Source organism: Salvelinus fontinalis, chromosome 12 (genome assembly GCF_029448725.1).
Source record: "Salvelinus fontinalis isolate EN_2023a chromosome 12, ASM2944872v1, whole genome shotgun sequence".
NCBI classification, from domain to species: Eukaryota; Metazoa; Chordata; class Actinopteri; order Salmoniformes; family Salmonidae; genus Salvelinus; species Salvelinus fontinalis.
Genome location: NC_074676.1, coordinates 43846088 through 43864104, shown reverse-complemented (window position 1 = coordinate 43864104; position 18017 = coordinate 43846088). Strand labels below are relative to the sequence as shown.

Here is an 18017-nt window from a genome sequence, read left to right as displayed (position 1 = left end):
TTCTTTAACCTTGTTTGACACATTGTGGTGATAGACCACAGCTGCATGGGCTAGTGTTACTAAATAGCTGCGGTAGAAAGGACTATAGCGAGGAGAAATAACCATGGATTGTTTTCAAGCAGTGAAGCACACTTCTCTCCCCCAAAATAGCTGAGGTCAAACATTTGTAGCTACATAAAATTAAGTTAGTTAATCGTTTTCCGACATGCAACACATTCTATAGCGGCTTCATGTCACCCCACTTGTTTTGTTCATTCTTGCACAGCAGCATTTCATGTGAAACTCTCATCTTTTCCCCCAGATGGTAATGGAATAAAGAGGGCATATATTAAAACACTAACGACCTTAAAGTATTAAGAACAGTTGCTTCTAATGTTACATTTTCAAACGTTAGCTCCATAACCCCAACTGTCATTCCACAGGCTTTCATAAACAACCGAACCCAACTTGGGAAACAAACACCGTGTCACTTAAACTCAATGTGGAACATCTAGTTCTCCGTTAACGGTTCACACTTTGCAGCCAAAGACTAAAACGTCCGTTGAGATGTCTACATTTATGTTTTATTTATTTGTTTAAATCTGACTTGTATGTCTAAGAGTGTATGCCCTTGTGCATTCAATGTGAGTGTGTGTTCAAGCCCTGGGTATGGTAAGGAGACTTCAGCAGTGTGATGGGGAGACTGTTCACTGTGTTTTGTGTAAGCTAGACTGGGCAGAATAATAGCAGGCTGGTGGCCAGGCTGTGATGAAACACTGGAGAATGTAAACCATCCTAAACGTGTAGGATTAGGGGGATTACACTATGTACACACAGCACATGCAGGAAAAAAAATAAGCACACATGCTCCACTTTTTTCTTTTATTGTACTGACAGAAAATGATACCATTTAACAAGAGAATGTCAAACATTCCCTGTCTGACAAAGGGGGCCAGGATAGAGAAGGAACATGTAAAATAAGTAAGGGGCAGGAGACAAAGAGGTGCATGCTGGGATGTGAAGATTCTTCCTGTAGAAGCCTGGTAACGTCACCTGTGGAACCAAAAGGACAGAGCGGTTAGGATACCACCTGACCAGGCTCTGTGTTTGATCACAAAACACCCCTAATTCATTACTTTTTTTTTTTACAGGAAAGTTTTGTTAATTAGGTTGTTAATCAGGTTGTTAACCTGATATCTATATTCAAATGTTTATTAAATGACAATGAACTTTTAATTATTGTAATTTAAAGACTGTCATTACAGTAACTGTACAGCGAAAAATCTTACTTTTAAAAGTTCATATTCCATCAACTCGTAACCAAATAATGTTGACCAAAGCATAAATTGGAGAAAAATAAACACACAAAAAATATTTAAAAAAATACTCAAACTTGTCAGATAATTAAAAAAAAATGCCTGCCATTTCCTCAGAAGATGAGTTGGACAATCAGCAGTCTACTCACAATAATATTTTCAATTACAGGTATATTACACCCACACCATTCCAACACAGAAAAGCTGCTTTTTAACGTAATCAATTACCATTTTTTGGAAGGAAAACTATTTCACCTAGAACTCTGGAAACATTGGACAGTTTGAGATTTTTTTTATATTGACCACAGTGGTGTGTTTTTGAAATCATCTTACTCGCAGAGCAGGAGCATTTCTGATCCCAAAGGGCATGACAATATCTAAGCATAATTTTAGATTTTTTAACATGTATAACCCTGGGAGGTAAAATGGGGATCAAGACAAACATAACATTGTGCTGATGGCCAAAAATGACAAAACAATCTAGCTCGGCTCTCTATGCCGTGCAATTACAGATGGAGGGTTTGCCCTCAGGGGGGGTGAGGTTTGGCGACGGCAGCACTGTTTACATTCCATAAGCACTGATTAACGTGAGCCAGGTTAGGCATGGGAACAAGAACCCAAAGACCTGCACACTGTACCATTACCTCTCTCTGAACCATCAATGTGGCATAGCTACTCTGAGACTGTTGCCTGTATAATTACAAGGCGATGCTGAATATTCAGGCTGCTTGATCCTGAAAGTTTGAGTTCTCGCACAAAGCGGGAGGAATGGTCATTATATTTACCCCTAGGCTGCGGATACAACGCGTTTAGCACTATGACCCATCTACAGCATTTGCTCAACAAAGCATGTTTCTAAGCAAAAACCCACACTTTCAGAGTGAAGACATTCAAAAAAAATGTATCTGCAAACAATCAATTGTACCCAGATCCATCATTTGGTAAACACGGGTGCAGGACACATACCTTTTGCTTGGAGGACGTTCACTCATCAACGTACTCGAAGGACTCGGGGGCCTCGGGCTCCTGTTCCTCCTCCTCGATCTTGGGGCCGTGGGCAGAGACAGGCTCCACCAGCTCCTCCTCTTCCTCGCTGGTGTCCTTCATGATGATAATGCCGCCGGTGTGCAGCTGGAGACAGATAGGGGACACGGACATGAGCGACTAAGCTGTTCGACCAATGAATGATGGGTGTCTTTTAATGTATTTTTTTTTATCTCTGGGGGCGCGGGTGTCGTATTATACGCACGACACCATGTCTGCCTCCCCAACTGAGTCGTACACCCGTCAAACATCACCCGCACCACAATAACCTCAACTATTGTTTAAAATCTCACGCACTCTCCACTGTCAACATGGAGTAGCATGCTCATGCAACAGTTGGACACATTTAACAAGGCTTATGTCCATGTAAACCTCTGAAGCCGAGAAGTGAGGAACTGCAACAGGTGTTTATAACGCTGAGGAGAAGTGAGGAACTGCAACAGGTGTTTATAACGCTGAGGAGAAGAAGTGAGGGACTACAACAGGTGTTTATAATGCTGAGGAGGAGAAGTGAGGAACTGCAACAGGTGTTTTATAACTCTGAAGCCGAGAGGAACTTTCAAAACACTACACAGACGTGGTGGGGGATTACACAGTGAAGAGATTCATCATGACTGCAAGAAAGAACAGGTATTTTCCCCCCCAGTCTGCCTGGGAAGATTTTGAGGGGATGGTTGTCTCGTCATACTCTGTGAGCACATTGCCCTTGCAGTGGTTATACAGTATATCATGCAGCTTGGTTATTACTGTAAATCATTTAGAGATATGGTCAGGTCCAGACTAACGCATCAGGTATGGTGAGCACTGTCCAGACTAGATTTTAACTCTTACATTATCTCTGGGAAGCTAAGTAGCACTAATTTACTCACAGACCACACTACAAGACCTTTGGAACAGTTGCTGTGTGCTCGGATTGCCTTCTATGGAATAGGTGAAATGGAATCATCACAATATGGAGGGAAGGTCTGTGGGAGGCACACCCTGGGCCCCACAACAATGGATCGCTTTGTGTTAAAACACCGCCTTAAAAAAAAAATGTAAATACTAAAGTTTTTGAAGACAGACGAGAGCAAAAACACTCAAGTGTCATATGATATGACCCATGATGCATTGCTCTCAGCTCGACGTTTGTTGATTTGACATGTAACCAAACGATAGTACTCTTTATAGGAGTGGGATTAGGATAAGTGTGTGGGTGACTGCATATCTCATATTATTTACTGTGGAAAGCTGTCAACATTTTGCGCAGGGCCAGAGTACAGAGTGGTTTATTGTCCGGCAACTTTAAGACTCCGTGGATCTAACCGGGGCTTGGTTGGAAAGAGGAATAAAAGATGGCTAATGAAATACAGCTTCAACGCTGGAAGCAAAAAAAATAAAAAAATGAACCCGAAAAGCTATATTTTTTACCAAATTTAAGTTATCACAAAACCATCACCAACAGGTCCGGACCATCACCATCAAGGCTAAAATAAATTAAACATACGTAATGCAACACTTCTGTCAATAGGAGGATAAACATCTTACAAATAATTTCCCAGGGATACAGTGCATTCAGAAAGTATTCAGACCCCCTTCACTTTTTCCACAATTCATTACGTTACAGCCTTATTCAAAAATGTATTAAATAAAATCCTCAATCTACACACAATACCCAAAAATGACAAAGCGAAAACAGGTTTTTCGCTACTCAGACACTTTGCTATGAGACTCGAAATTGAGCTCAGGTGCATCCTGTTACCATTGATCATCTTTGATGTTTCTACAACTTGGAGTCCACCTGGGGTAAATTCAATTGATTGGACATAATTTGGAAAGGCACACACCTGTCTATAAGGTCCTATAGTTGACAGAGCATGTGAGAGCAAAAACAAAGCCATGACGTCGAAGGAATTGTCCGTAGCACTCCGAGACAAGATTGTGTCGATGAACAGATCTGGGGAAGGGTACCCAAAAAATTCTGCAGTATTGAAGGTCCCCAAGAACATAATGGTCTCCATCATTCTTAAATGGAAGAAGTTTGTAACCACCAATACTCTTCCCAGAGCTGGCTGCCCAGCCAAAATGAGCAATAGTTCCTCTGTGGAGATGGGAGAACCTTCCAGAAGGACAACCATCTCTACAGCACTCCAACAAATCAGGCCTTCATGGTAGAATCGGCAGACGGAAGCCACTCCTCAGTAAAAGGCACATGACAGCCCGCTGGAGTTTGCCAAAAGGCACCTAAAGGAATCTCAGACCATGAGAAACAACATTCTCTGGTCTGATGAAACCAAGATTGAACTCTTTGGCCTGAATGCCAAGAGTCAATTCTGGAGGAAACCTGGCACCATCCCTATGGTGAAGCATGGTGGTGGCAGCCTCTTGCTGTGGGGATGTTTTTCAGTGGCAGGGACTGGGAGATTCAGGAACGAGGGAAAAATAAACAAAGTGCAGAGAGATCCTTGATGAAGTTCTGAGCGCTCTGGAGCAGGTTCTCAGACTGGGGCGACGGTTCACCTTCCAACAGGACAACGACACGAAGCACACAGCTAAGACAACACAGGAGTGGCTACGGGACAAGTCTCTGAATGTCCATGAGTGGCCCAGCCAGAGCCCAGACTTGAACCCATTCAAACATCTCTGGAGAGACTTGAAAATAGCTGTGCAGCGACGCTCCCCATCCAACCTGACAGAGCTTGAGAGGATCTGTAGAGTAGAATGGGAGAATCTCCCCAAATACAGGTGTGCCAAGCTTTTAGCGTCATACCCAAGAAGACTCGAGGCTGTAATCGCTGCCAAAGGTGCGTCAACAAAGTACAGAGGAAAGGGTCTGAATACTTATGTAAATGTTATATTTCCATTTTGTCTTTTTTCTACATTTGCAAACAGTTTTTGCAGTGATGTCCTTGTCCCATTGCGCACTAGCGACGCCTGTGGCGGGCCGGGTGCAGTGCACGCTGACACGGTCGCCAGGTGTACGGTGTTTCCTCCGACCTCATTGTTGCAGCTGGCTTCCGGGTTAAGCGGGCATTGTGTCAAGAAGCAGTGCGGCTTGGCTGGGTTATGTTTCGGAGGATGCACGGCTTTCGAGCTTCGCCTCTTCCGAGTCCGTGCGGGAGTTGCAGCGATGAGACAAGACTAACAACCAATTGGAAGATTTTTTTAAAGAATAATAATTTAAAAAATAAAAATGATTGCAGTTGATATGTGGCCATTGTCAATGGTAGAGTATGTCGGCTTCACTGCCCTGATGGCATGACTAGAACCAGACTACAAGATGACATGTCAATAAACCGCGATGGCCCTGGATGAGAAATTGTACAATGATTGCTATGCAAGTATAAAGCACGAGTTCTCAAACAACATACGTGGCGTTAACAACAGATTGTTGAACGTCTATGAACACGTCGCCATACATCACTGCAAAGAGCCATCACATTGATGAGAAGTGGGACATGAAGTCCAATGTACTACTGACAACTGAGCACATGGAGAGGAACACAGCAGAGAACCTGAAACGGCATAAACTACCATCGTTGCTGAGTGGGTGGGGGACAGCAGTAAGGTGAGTGCTGTCTACTAGGTAGCCAGGACTGCAGTAGATTGAACTGCTCTGTCTGGTAGGTAGCCAGGACTGCAGTAGATTGAACTGCTCTGTCTGGTAGGTAGCCAGGACTGCAGTAGATTGAACTGCTCTGTCTGGTAGGTAGCCAGGACTGCAGTAGATTGAACTGCTCTGTCTGGTAGGTAGCCAGGACTGCAGTAGATTGAACTGCTCTGTCTGGTAGGTAGCCAGGACTGCAGTAGATTGAACTGCTCTGTCTGGTAGGTAGCCAGGACTGCAGTAGATTGAACTGCTCTGTCTGGTAGGTAGCCAGGACTGCAGTGGATTGAACTGCTCTGTCTGGTAGGTAGCCAGGACTGCAGTGGATTGAACTGCTCTGTCTGGTAGGTAGCCAGGACTGCAGTAGATTGAACTGCTCTGTCTGGTAGGTAGCCAGGACTGCAGTAGATTGAACTGCTCTGTCTGGTAGGTAGCCAGGACTGCAGTAGATTGAACTGCTCTGTCTGGTAGGTAGCCAGGACTGCAGTAGATTGAACTGCTCTGTCTGGTAGGTAGCCAGGACTGCAGTAGATTGAACTGCTCTGTCTGGTAGGTAGCCAGGACTGCAGTAGATTGAACTGCTCTGTCTGGTAGGTAGCCAGGACTGCAGTAGATTGAACTGCTCTGTCTGGTAGGTAGCCAGGACTGCAGTAGATTGAACTGCTCTGTCTGGTAGGTAGCCAGGACTGCAGTAGATTGAACTGCTCTGTCTAGTATGTAGCCAGGACTGCAGTATATTGAACTGCTCTGTCTGGTAGGTAGCCAGGACTGCAGTGGATTGAACTGCTCTGTCTGGTAGGTAGCCAGGACTGCGATAGATTGAACTGCACTGTCTGGTAGGTAGCCAGGACTGCAGCAGATTGAACTGCTCTATCTGGTAGGTAGCCAGGACTGCGATAGATTGAACTGCTCTGTCTGGTAGGTAGCCAGGACTGCAGTAGATTGAACTGCACTGCCCACTAGCGGTCATAAGCAGGACCATATCTGAATTGTGAATTCATGCCATTTTATGATTTTTTAACCCCAGTTTAAAAAAGATAATGTGTCACATCCCTACCAGAAACACACTTTAAAAAAAGTCACATGCGTTCACAGACTCACACACCAACAGTACGTACCGGTTTGAAGGGCTGGTAGCGGCACGTCTCGGGCATGTTGAGCACTTTGAGCTGGGCGGGCATCACTCTGGCTGGGTTCTCCATCAGCTGGAAGTTGGGCTCGGGTTCCTTCTTCTTCTCCTTCTCTTTCTCTTTCTCTTTCTCTTTCTCGTCATCTTTCTTTTCCTTCTCAGCCTCCTGTACCTCCTGAGAATCCAACAAATAGAATGTTAAGCATTTCCCCTCCCTTTTCCCGAGGAAAACCCACGACTCAGTGAGTCCGCAATGATGATAAAAAAAGATGGCGATGGCGGTAAGGGTCACCTCGGAATAAAGTGTGCCTTCATTTCATACGTTTCCTGACACCACCAAAAAGCGTAAAAATCTGGAAGACGTGTTTATCTTGAGATGGGTGATACACTCCTTATTGGTTGTCTTGCACTTGGTGGCCAGTGATTTGTTAGCCTCTCCCTACCTTCTACCCAGGTCTCCCGGCTGCTACCACAAGGCCCTGAAAACTGGACCATAGGTGTGCAATGACTTGTATGAGCACTCCTGTTTGTCTACGTGTTTGTGTCAACTAAAAACAACACACTTCCACACAGTGTTTGTGTGAGAGAATAAAACAAATCTCCACTGTCCAATGCCTTTGGTTAAAACTAACACACTGATATAACCAAGGGTTAAAATACTCCCCCCTTCTCATTAACCCCGATGACACCAAGCCCAATCAATCAAAGTGAGCGGATCCAACTTTGCCTGAGATCGCAGAGCCATCCCTCAGCGAGGACGTGAAATCTAGCATGGTGGACGCCATCAAACATAGCGATAATGCCCAGCGGTCAACGTCCCACTGAAAGCAATACTGGCACTGGGTTGACAGGGGCTGTCGGTAATGGTATGTATTCCAGCCGTGTGCTTCATGGATAACTTGGTCCCATCAGGAGAGAGGGGCTGGGGGGACCTTGCCAGGGCTGACAGATAGCTGCTCCTTAAAGGGATACTTCACTAATTTCCAGAGAACTGCTATTTTAAAAGGCCTAGTTAACTCACATTTCTTAAGAACTGCTACGTTAACCCATAAGAGTCTAAGAGGGGGGGGGTTCTTCAATTCCTGATTTGAAATTTAAAGACCCCTTGAAGTATAAAAACATTTTTGTTTAGTTATTTGAATAAAACATTTTTGGGGGCCTTTTAGCCCATTCAAACACATTGAATAACAGATTCACTACATGGAACAACAGATAAGCCCCCCCCCCCCCCCCCCAAAAAAAAAAATCTAAAGGAAGTTTGTTCTGAAGTGTCTGTTATAACATTTGTTATTCTTTTATTTTCCGTATTTTCATGTGGTCATATTAGTTTGTAGGCCAAACCGTTCGGACAATACAGACGTTTTTTTCGTGAGAAGACTGATTTTGGGGATGTCTCATGGTCTGACAACACCGCTGTAGCTTGACCACCTTCCACCTCAGAAGGCCGCCATTGGCAGATGCGGTGGACTTATTAACGTGATGCTCATGAAAAAAAAACACGGATCTCTCTAGTTTAAACTGATGGCTTGTTGGGCATTTTTTTTATTACACCAATTCGATTTCAGCGAGAGTTAACTCAAGATTTCCTGAGAAAACTTCTCTGCATTGTTGGTTAAGGGCTTATAAGTAAGATTTTCACTGTAAAGGTCTACACCTGTTGTATTTGGCACATGTGACAAATAAAAATGTGAATTGATTTTGAACTGCTACTTTAAAAAAAGGGACAGTTGACTCATTTCGTTGATGGTTTTCTTACCTTTGAAATGGTCTCCTCTGCAGTAGTATGTGTGCCTGGACAGTACATCTGACATAAGAAGCTTTGTGGGATACTGAGTGAAATATTAGTGACGGAAGTTGCAGACTGCAGAGGACCGAGACGTTAAGGGAGACTGTTTTCAGGTCTTTGAACCATTAGTTCCTCACAACCAATTACACAGATCATTCCTCAATAGGCTGGTCAATATTACATTTACATTTAAGTCATTTAGCAGACGCTCTTATCCAGAGCAATATGAGCAGAGATCTGATGTTTTGGACAGGGGCTACCGGATTCTTGCTTGAGGAAGGTTAAAAACATCTACATAGAAAGCAAGACTTAATTTGAGGGGGAAAAATGGGGGGAAAACTAATAAAAAATTGAAAGTGGTCTCTATGAGGCTGGCCGTCCTATGAAATGATTTTGTGTTCATACACTCACTACTTCCATCTTCTCCTCCTCTTTCTCCTTCTTCTCCTTCTCTTTCTCCTTCTTCTTAGCTTTGGCTGTGATGGAGAGCACAGCAGTAGACACCTATAATAGAGGAAGAGAGAGACTAAATGAAGTGTTGGCACAGAAATAAAAAGGCACTGAGGGGCAATCATAAAACCTCTTAAAATACGACACAAGTGAACTAAAAATATCTGCAGTTTTATTTTAGTACGTTATTAAAATGTACCCATGTTCTAAAATGAGCCAAGACTCGGTCTGAGTAGCCAAAATAACACGGTCTCAGACTGACAAAATGGAAATGAGAGAGTTCAAAAGGGACTCTAATAACTAAACCCTCGAAGAAAATGGATCTTGGCTGAGGACACTTCATTCAGGATGACCGTGAGAAGCAGCGAATGCGATTTCAGTCGATCAAAACAGGGTGACGTCACTATTGGGGGACTCTCACCTTCTCCTTCTCTTTCTCCTTGGGTACCTCCAGGGCCGGAGGGTAGGCGAAGGTGGAGGGCTTGCAGTTGGAGCGGTACTGCACCTTGGGCATCTGGACAAGGAAGACAACAGTGTGGTGGTCAAACATCAATAACAAGCGATGGTAGTAAAGTCCTGCCCAGCACCCTATGAAACGTGATGTTCCGGGTTCACTTACAAATCTCTAGCTTAAACTGACACATTTTGATGGGGATTTAAAAAAAAAATGCTAATTAGATTCCCGTGGGGGCGCGGACATCAACTCCAGGGGCTAAAGTGTGAGAGGGAAGGGAAACTGAAAAGTGTTTCTCTGACTGCTGTAGCAGTAGGTGACTTCGCCTGATAGAAAAGTCTGGCGTGGATACGGTGGAGTTGGGAATGGCGTGGATACGGTGGAGTTGGGAATGGCGTGGATACGGTGGAGTTGGGAATGGCGTGGATACGGTGGAGTTGGGAATGGCGTGGATACGGTGGAGTTGGGAATGGCGTGGATACGGTGGAGTTGGGAATGGCGTGGATACGGTGGAGTTGGGAATGGCGTGGATACGGTGGAGTTGGGAATGGCGTGGATACGGTGGAGTTGGGAATGGCGTGGATACGGTGGAGTTGGGAATGGCGTGGATACGGTGGGGTTGGGAATGGCGTGGATACGGTGGAGTTGGGAATGGCGTGGATACAGTGGAGTTGGGAATGGCGTGGATACAGTGGAGTTGGGAATGGCGTGGATACAGTGGAGTTGGGAATGGCGTGGATACAGTGGAGTTGGGAATGGCGTGGATACAGTGGAGTTGGGAATGGCGTGGATACAGTGGAGTTGGGAATGGCGTGGATACAGTGGAGTTGGGAATGGCGTGGATACAGTGGAGTTGGGAATGGCGTGGATACAGTGGAGTTGGGAATGGCGTGGATACAGTGGAGTTGGGAATGGCGTGGATACAGTGGAGTTGGGAATGGCGTGGATACAGTGGAGTTGGGAATGGCGTGGATACAGTGGGGTTGGGAATGGCGTGGATACAGTGGGGTTGGGAATGGCGTGGATACAGTGGGGTTGGGAATGGCGTGGATACAGTGGGGTTGGGAATGGCGTGGATACAGTGGAGTTGGGAATGGCGTGGATACAGTGGAGTTGGGAATGGCGTGGATACAGTGGGGTTGGGAATGGCGTGGATACAGTGGAGTTGGGAATGGCGTGGATACAGTGGAGTTGGGAATGGCGTGGATACAGTGGAGTTGGGAATGGCGTGGATACAGTGGAGTTGGGAATGGCGTGGATACAGTGGAGTTGGGAATGGCGTGGATACAGTGGAGTTGGGAATGGCGTGGATACAGTGGAGTTGGGAATGGCGTGGATACAGTGGAGTTGGGAATGGCGTGGATACAGTGGAGTTGGGAATGGCGTGGATACAGTGGGGTTGGGAATGGCGTGGATACAGTGGGGTTGGGAATGGCGTGGATACAGTGGGGTTGGGAATGGCGTGGATACAGTGGAGTTGGGAATGGCGTGGATACAGTGGGGTGGGAATGGCGTGGATACAGTGGAGTTGGGAATGGCGTGGATACAGTGGAGTTGGGAATGGCGTGGATACAGTGGAGTTGGGAATGGCGTGGATACAGTGGGGTGGGAATGGCATGGATACAGTGGAGTTGGGAATGGCATGGATACAGTGGAGTTGGGAATGGCATGGATACAGTGGAGTTGGGAATGGCATGGATACAGTGGAGTTGGGAATGGCATGGATACAGTGGAGTTGGGAATGGCATGGATACAGTGGAGTTGGGAATGGCATGGATACAGTGGAGTTGGGAATGGCATGGATACAGTGGAGTTGGGAATGGCATGGATACAGTGGAGTTGGGAATGGCATGGATACAGTGGAGTTGGGAATGGCATGGATACAGTGGAGTTGGGAATGGCATGGATACAGTGGAGTTGGGAATGGCATGGATACAGTGGAGTTGGGAATGGCATGGATACAGTGGAGTTGGGAATGGCATGGATACAGTGGAGTTGGGAATGGCATGGATACAGTGGAGTTGGGAATGGCATGGATACAGTGGAGTTGGGAATGGCATGGATACAGTGGAGTTGGGAATGGCATGGATACAGTGGAGTTGGGAATGGCATGGATACAGTGGAGTTGGGAATGGCATGGATACAGTGGAGTTGGGAATGGCATGGATACAGTGGAGTTGGGAATGGCATGGATACAGTGGAGTTGGGAATGGCATGGATACAGTGGAGTTGGGAATGGCATGGATACAGTGGAGTTGGGAATGGCATGGATACAGTGGAGTTGGGAATGGCATGGATACAGTGGAGTTGGGAATGGCATGGATACAGTGGAGTTGGGAATGGCATGGATACAGTGGAGTTGGGAATGGCATGGATACAGTGGAGTTGGGAATGGCATGGATACAGTGGAGTTGGGAATGGCATGGATACAGTGGAGTTGGGAATGGCATGGATACAGTGGAGTTGGGAATGGCATGGATACAGTGGAGTTGGGAATGGCATGGATACAGTGGAGTTGGGAATGGCATGGATACAGTGGAGTTGGGAATGGCATGGATACAGTGGAGTTGGGAATGGCATGGATACAGTGGAGTTGGGAATGGCATGGATACAGTGGAGTTGGGAATGGCATGGATACAGTGGAGTTGGGAATGGCATGGATACAGTGGAGTTGGGAATGGCATGGATACAGTGGAGTTGGGAATGGCATGGATACAGTGGAGTTGGGAATGGCATGGATACAGTGGAGTTGGGAATGGCATGGATACAGTGGAGTTGGGAATGGCATGGATACAGTGGAGTTGGGAATGGCATGGATACAGTGGAGTTGGGAATGGCATGGATACAGTGGAGTTGGGAATGGCATGGATACAGTGGAGTTGGGAATGGCATGGATACAGTGGAGTTGGGAATGGCATGGATACAGTGGAGTTGGGAATGGCATGGATACAGTGGAGTTGGGAATGGCATGGATACAGTGGAGTTGGGAATGGCATGGATACAGTGGAGTTGGGAATGGCATGGATACAGTGGAGTTGGGAATGGCATGGATACAGTGGAGTTGGGAATGGCATGGATACAGTGGAGTTGGGAATGGCATGGATACAGTGGAGTTGGGAATGGCATGGATACAGTGGAGTTGGGAATGGCATGGATACAGTGGAGTTGGGAATGGCATGGATACAGTGGAGTTGGGAATGGCATGGATACAGTGGAGTTGGGAATGGCATGGATACAGTGGAGTTGGGAATGGCATGGATACAGTGGAGTTGGGAATGGCATGGATACAGTGGAGTTGGGAATGGCATGGATACAGTGGAGTTGGGAATGGCATGGATACAGTGGAGTTGGGAATGGCATGGATACAGTGGAGTTGGGAATGGCATGGATACAGTGGAGTTGGGAATGGCATGGATACAGTGGAGTTGGGAATGACATGGATACAGTGGGGCGGGAATGACATGGATACAGTGGGGCGGGAATGACATGGATACAGTGGAGTTGGGAATGGCATGGATACAGTGGAGTTGGGAATGGCATGGATACAGTGGAGTTGGGAATGGCATGGATACAGTGGAGTTGGGAATGGCATGGATACAGTGGAGTTGGGAATGGCATGGATACAGTGGAGTTGGGAATGGCATGGATACAGTGGAGTTGGGAATGGCATGGATACAGTGGAGTTGGGAATGGCATGGATACAGTGGAGTTGGGAATGGCATGGATACAGTGGAGTTGGGAATGGCATGGATACAGTGGAGTTGGGAATGGCATGGATACAGTGGGGTTGGGAATGGCATGGATACAGTGGAGTTGGGAATGGCATGGATACAGTGGGGTTGGGAATGGCATGGATACAGTGGAGTTGGGAATGGCATGGATACAGTGGAGTTGGGAATGGCATGGATACAGTGGAGTTGGGAATGGCATGGATACAGTGGAGTTGGGAATGGCATGGATACAGTGGAGTTGGGAATGGCATGGATACAGTGGAGTTGGGAATGGCATGGATACAGTGGGGTGGGAATGGCATGGATACAGTGGGGTGGGAATGGCATGGATACAGTGGGGTGGGAATGGCATGGATACAGTGGAGTTGGGAATGGCATGGATACAGTGGAGTTGGGAATGGCATGGATACAGTGGAGTTGGGAATGGCATGGATACAGTGGAGTTGGGAATGGCATGGATACAGTGGAGTTGGGAATGGCATGGATACAGTGGAGTTGGGAATGGCATGGATACAGTGGAGTTGGGAATGGCATGGATACAGTGGAGTTGGGAATGGCATGGATACAGTGGAGTTGGGAATGGCATGGATACAGTGGAGTTGGGAATGGCATGGATACAGTGGAGTTGGGAATGGCATGGATACAGTGGAGTTGGGAATGGCATGGATACAGTGGAGTTGGGAATGGCATGGATACAGTGGAGTTGGGAATGGCATGGATACAGTGGAGTTGGGAATGGCATGGACACAGTGGGGCGGGAATGACATGGATACAGTGGGGCGGGAATGGCATGGATACAGTGGGGCGGGAATGGCATGGATACAGTGGAGTTGGGAATGGCATGGACACAGTGGAGTTGGGAATGGCATGGACACAGTGGAGTTGGGAATGGCATGGACACAGTGGAGTTGGGAATGGCATGGACACAGTGGAGTTGGGAATGGCATGGACACAGTGGAGTTGGGAATGGCATGGACACAGTGGAGTTGAGAATGGCATGGACACAGTGGAGTTGGGAATGGCATGGACACAGTGGAGTTGGGAATGGCATGGACACAGTGGAGTTGGGAATGGCATGGACACAGTGGAGTTGGGAATGGCATGGACACAGTGGAGTTGGGAATGGCATGGACACAGTGGGGTGGGAATGGCATGGATACAGTGGGGTGGGAATGGCATGGATACAGTGGGGTGAGAATGGCATGGATACAGTGGGGTGGGAATGGCATGGATACAGTGGGGTGGGAATGGCATGGATACAGTGGGGTGGGAATGGCATGGATACAGTGGGGTGGGAATGGCATGGATACAGTGGGGTGGGAATGGCATGGATACAGTGGGGTGGGAATGGCATGGATACAGTGGGGTGGGAATGGCATGGATACAGTGGGGTGGGAATGACATGGATACAGTGGGGTGGGAATGACATGGATACAGTGGGGTGGGAATGACATGGATACAGTGGGGTGGGAATGACATGGATACAGTGGGGTGGGAATGGCATGGATACAGTGGGGTGGGAATGGCATGGATACAGTGGGGTGGGAATGGCATGGATACAGTGGGGTGGGAATGACATGGATACAGTGGGGTGGGAATGACATGGATACAGTGGGGTGGGAATGACATGGATACAGTGGGGTGGGAATGACATGGATACAGTGGGGTGGGAATGACATGGATACAGTGGGGTGGGAATGACATGGACACAGTGGGGTGGGAATGACATGGACACAGTGGGTTGGGAATGACATGGACACAGTGGGGCGGGAATGACATGGATACAGTGGGTTGGGAATGGCATGGATACAGTAGTGTGGGAAGTTTACCTTGAGGTCCTTGTTGAGTCCGATAATGGCGGTGGGGGTGAAGGCCAGGGAGAGGAAGTGGGAGAGGGGGAACCAGAACCAGAACTGGGTGAACACCAACAGGCCCACTACTGACGGCATGTGGGTGTGGCCCGTCCTGGACTGCAGGGAGATGGTGACGTTACGGCCACCTGCACACAAAGAAGGGGGCAGGGAAGTAGAGTTTTTACATTTCACTTTGATATGTATTGCTTCCATTATAACACTCAAATCTCATTTTATAACTTTGGTACCTACTATGGCTTTATATGATGTTATGGTGGGTTCCTCTACTGTCATGCTTATAAAGGCTGTTTCCCTAAGGGAAGTTTGGCCAAAATAATTACACTATAAAAAGAATAGGGTGCCCTCAGGGACGCAGACACAAACAAGAAGTGAATAATGAGGGGTTAATTAACTAACTTACTACACTGACAAAGCCAGCCATTTCACTAAATCGTCGTGATTACTCCTAATCCCAGGCCAAGGGCCTCACTAACGTTTCCATGAGTCATTTATGACCTTTAAACTTAACAAGAAAAAAAAAGTGAACAAAATGCCGGTAAAACAATGATCTGGCATGGCTAGTGTGAGGTAATAAAGCCTTTTCCAGTGTACAAAGGGGGTCAAGGGCTAGGGTGCAGACAAGTAGAACAATAGACCTCCTTTGCCCTCTGGGAGACCACTAGGGAGAAGAGGATGAAGGGAGCTAGGGAGTTGGAGGAAGAGGGTTGCAGAGGAGTGACAGGATGGATGAAAAGGGGCTTGGAATCAGTGTTGGGAGGTCCTTCCCCAATCCTCATACAAACATTGTAAAAACTCCCTTCAAAACAAGAGTTACTAAGGAGGAAACCTTTGATTAAAATACATTATTACAGCAGAGACCGCTGGAAATGTTTCCAATGTGAAATCAGATCAGACAATGGTGGTTGAATCACGGGACATTTTCATTTAAACAGACCTACCGCAGCTCAGTTGACTTTTTTTTAAAAAAGGTAATTACAGTGATGACTTCTGGGTGATTTGATAACTTTATTTTGATGGCTGAAATGGCCTCCTAATACCCCGAACAAATTAATTTACTGGTTGCCAGAGTGACTCACAGATTCTAGTTGCTGCGCCACAATGAGCACACACACACACACACACACACACACACACACACACACACACACACACACACACACACACACACGAGGTCTCAAAAACTTGAGATGCAGCTTGACAGCGGTGTGCAATTTACTAGGGGGGAAGGAGAGGTATCCTGGGGTTTTTGTCAACCTACTTTATGGCAGTTGAATTTTTATTCCTGTGGAAAAGGACATCCTTTCCCAGAATTCAAAGTGTTATGTAATTCCCGAGATCAACTAGCATTTTTCCGTGATCGCATAAGGTCCTTCGGCACAACAGAGCTGAGGGATTTCTGTCGCTCTTGACAAGAATGTCTAAATGATAAAATATATATATATTTTTAAAGGCTATAGAATGTCTACTAATTGATCAATCGTGTGTATTTTAAAAGCTATAAAAAAGGGGCATTAAGAACAGTCACTGAGTGTACAAAACATTAGGAACAGCTGCTCTTTCCATGACAGACCGACCAGGTGAAAGCTATGATCCCTTAATGATGTCACTTGTTAAATCCACTTCAGTCAGTGTAGATGAAGGAGAGGAAACAGGTTAAAGAAGGATATTTTATCCTTGAGACAAAGATTTTTGTATGTGTGTCATTCAGAGGGTGATGGGCAAGACAAAAGATTGAAGTGCCTTTGAACAGGGTATGATAGTAGGTGCCAGGCGCACCAGTTTGTGTCAAGAACTGCAACGCTGCTAGATTTTTCACGCTCAACAGTTTGTGTATCAAAGAATGGTCAAAAATGGTCTACCACCAAAGGTCATCCACTCATCAAGAGTCCATGCCCCGACTAATTGAGGCTGTTCTGAGGACAAGGGGGGAGTGCAAAACAATATTATGGAAGGTGTTCCTAATGGTTTATCCACTCAGTGTATAACAAAGACACTGAAAAGCTTCACATTTAGGCGCATGGACTAAGAAGTGAGTGAGTGAGAGAAGGGGGGAACGTCCGGAGAGAGAGAAGGGGGGAACGTCCGGAGAGAGAGAAAGGGGGAACGTCCGGAGAGAGAGAAAGGGGGAACGTCCGGAGAGAGAGAAAGGGGGAACGTCCGGAGAGAGAGAAAGAGGGAACGTCCGGAGAGAGAGAAAGGGGGAACGTCCGGAGAGAGAGAAAGGGGGAACGTCCGGAGAGAGAGAAAGGGGGAACGTCCGGAGAGAGAGAAAGGGGGAACGTCCGGAGAGAGAGAAAGGGGGAACGTCCGGAGAGAGAGAAAGGGGGAACGTCCGGAGAGAGAGAGAGGGGGAACGTCCGGAGAGAGAGAGAGGGGGAACGTCCGGAGAGAGAGAGAGGGGGAACGTCCGGAGAGAGAGAGAGGGGGAACGTCCGGAGAGAGAGAGAGGGGGAACGTCCGGAGAGAGAGAGAGGGGGAACGTCCGGAGAGAGAGAGAGGGGGAACGTCCGGAGAGAGAGAGAGGGGGAACGTCCGGAGAGAGAGAGAGGGGGAACGTCCGGAGAGAGAGAGAGGGGGAACGTCCGGAGAGAGAGAGAGGGGGAACGTCCGGAGAGAGAGAGAGGGGGAACGTCAGGAGAGAGAAAGGGGGAACGGTTGGGCGTGTGGT

General features: G+C 46.9%; 1 protein-coding gene across 3 annotated transcripts in view; it reads right to left on the bottom strand.

The window, feature by feature from the left end:
• Positions 1-847: 847 nt before the first annotated feature.
• Positions 848-18017, bottom strand: part of psmd1 (proteasome 26S subunit, non-ATPase 1) — a 64294-nt gene continuing 47124 nt past the window's right edge. For 2 of the 3 annotated variants that reach the window (XM_055940891.1, XM_055940892.1), the window contains exons 20-25: positions 15305-15474; positions 9712-9804; positions 9246-9344; positions 7044-7229; positions 2262-2426; positions 848-1032 (exon numbers count right to left, since the gene is read on the bottom strand). In XM_055940891.1, coding sequence (XP_055796866.1) covers positions 2280-2426; positions 7044-7229; positions 9246-9344; positions 9712-9804; positions 15305-15474 — 695 coding nt within the window. In that variant the 3' untranslated portion in view covers positions 848-1032; positions 2262-2279. The remainder of the gene's footprint in view (positions 1033-2261; positions 2427-7043; positions 7230-9245; positions 9345-9711; positions 9805-15304; positions 15475-18017) is intronic. The other variant, XM_055940893.1, reaches the window with a different exon arrangement.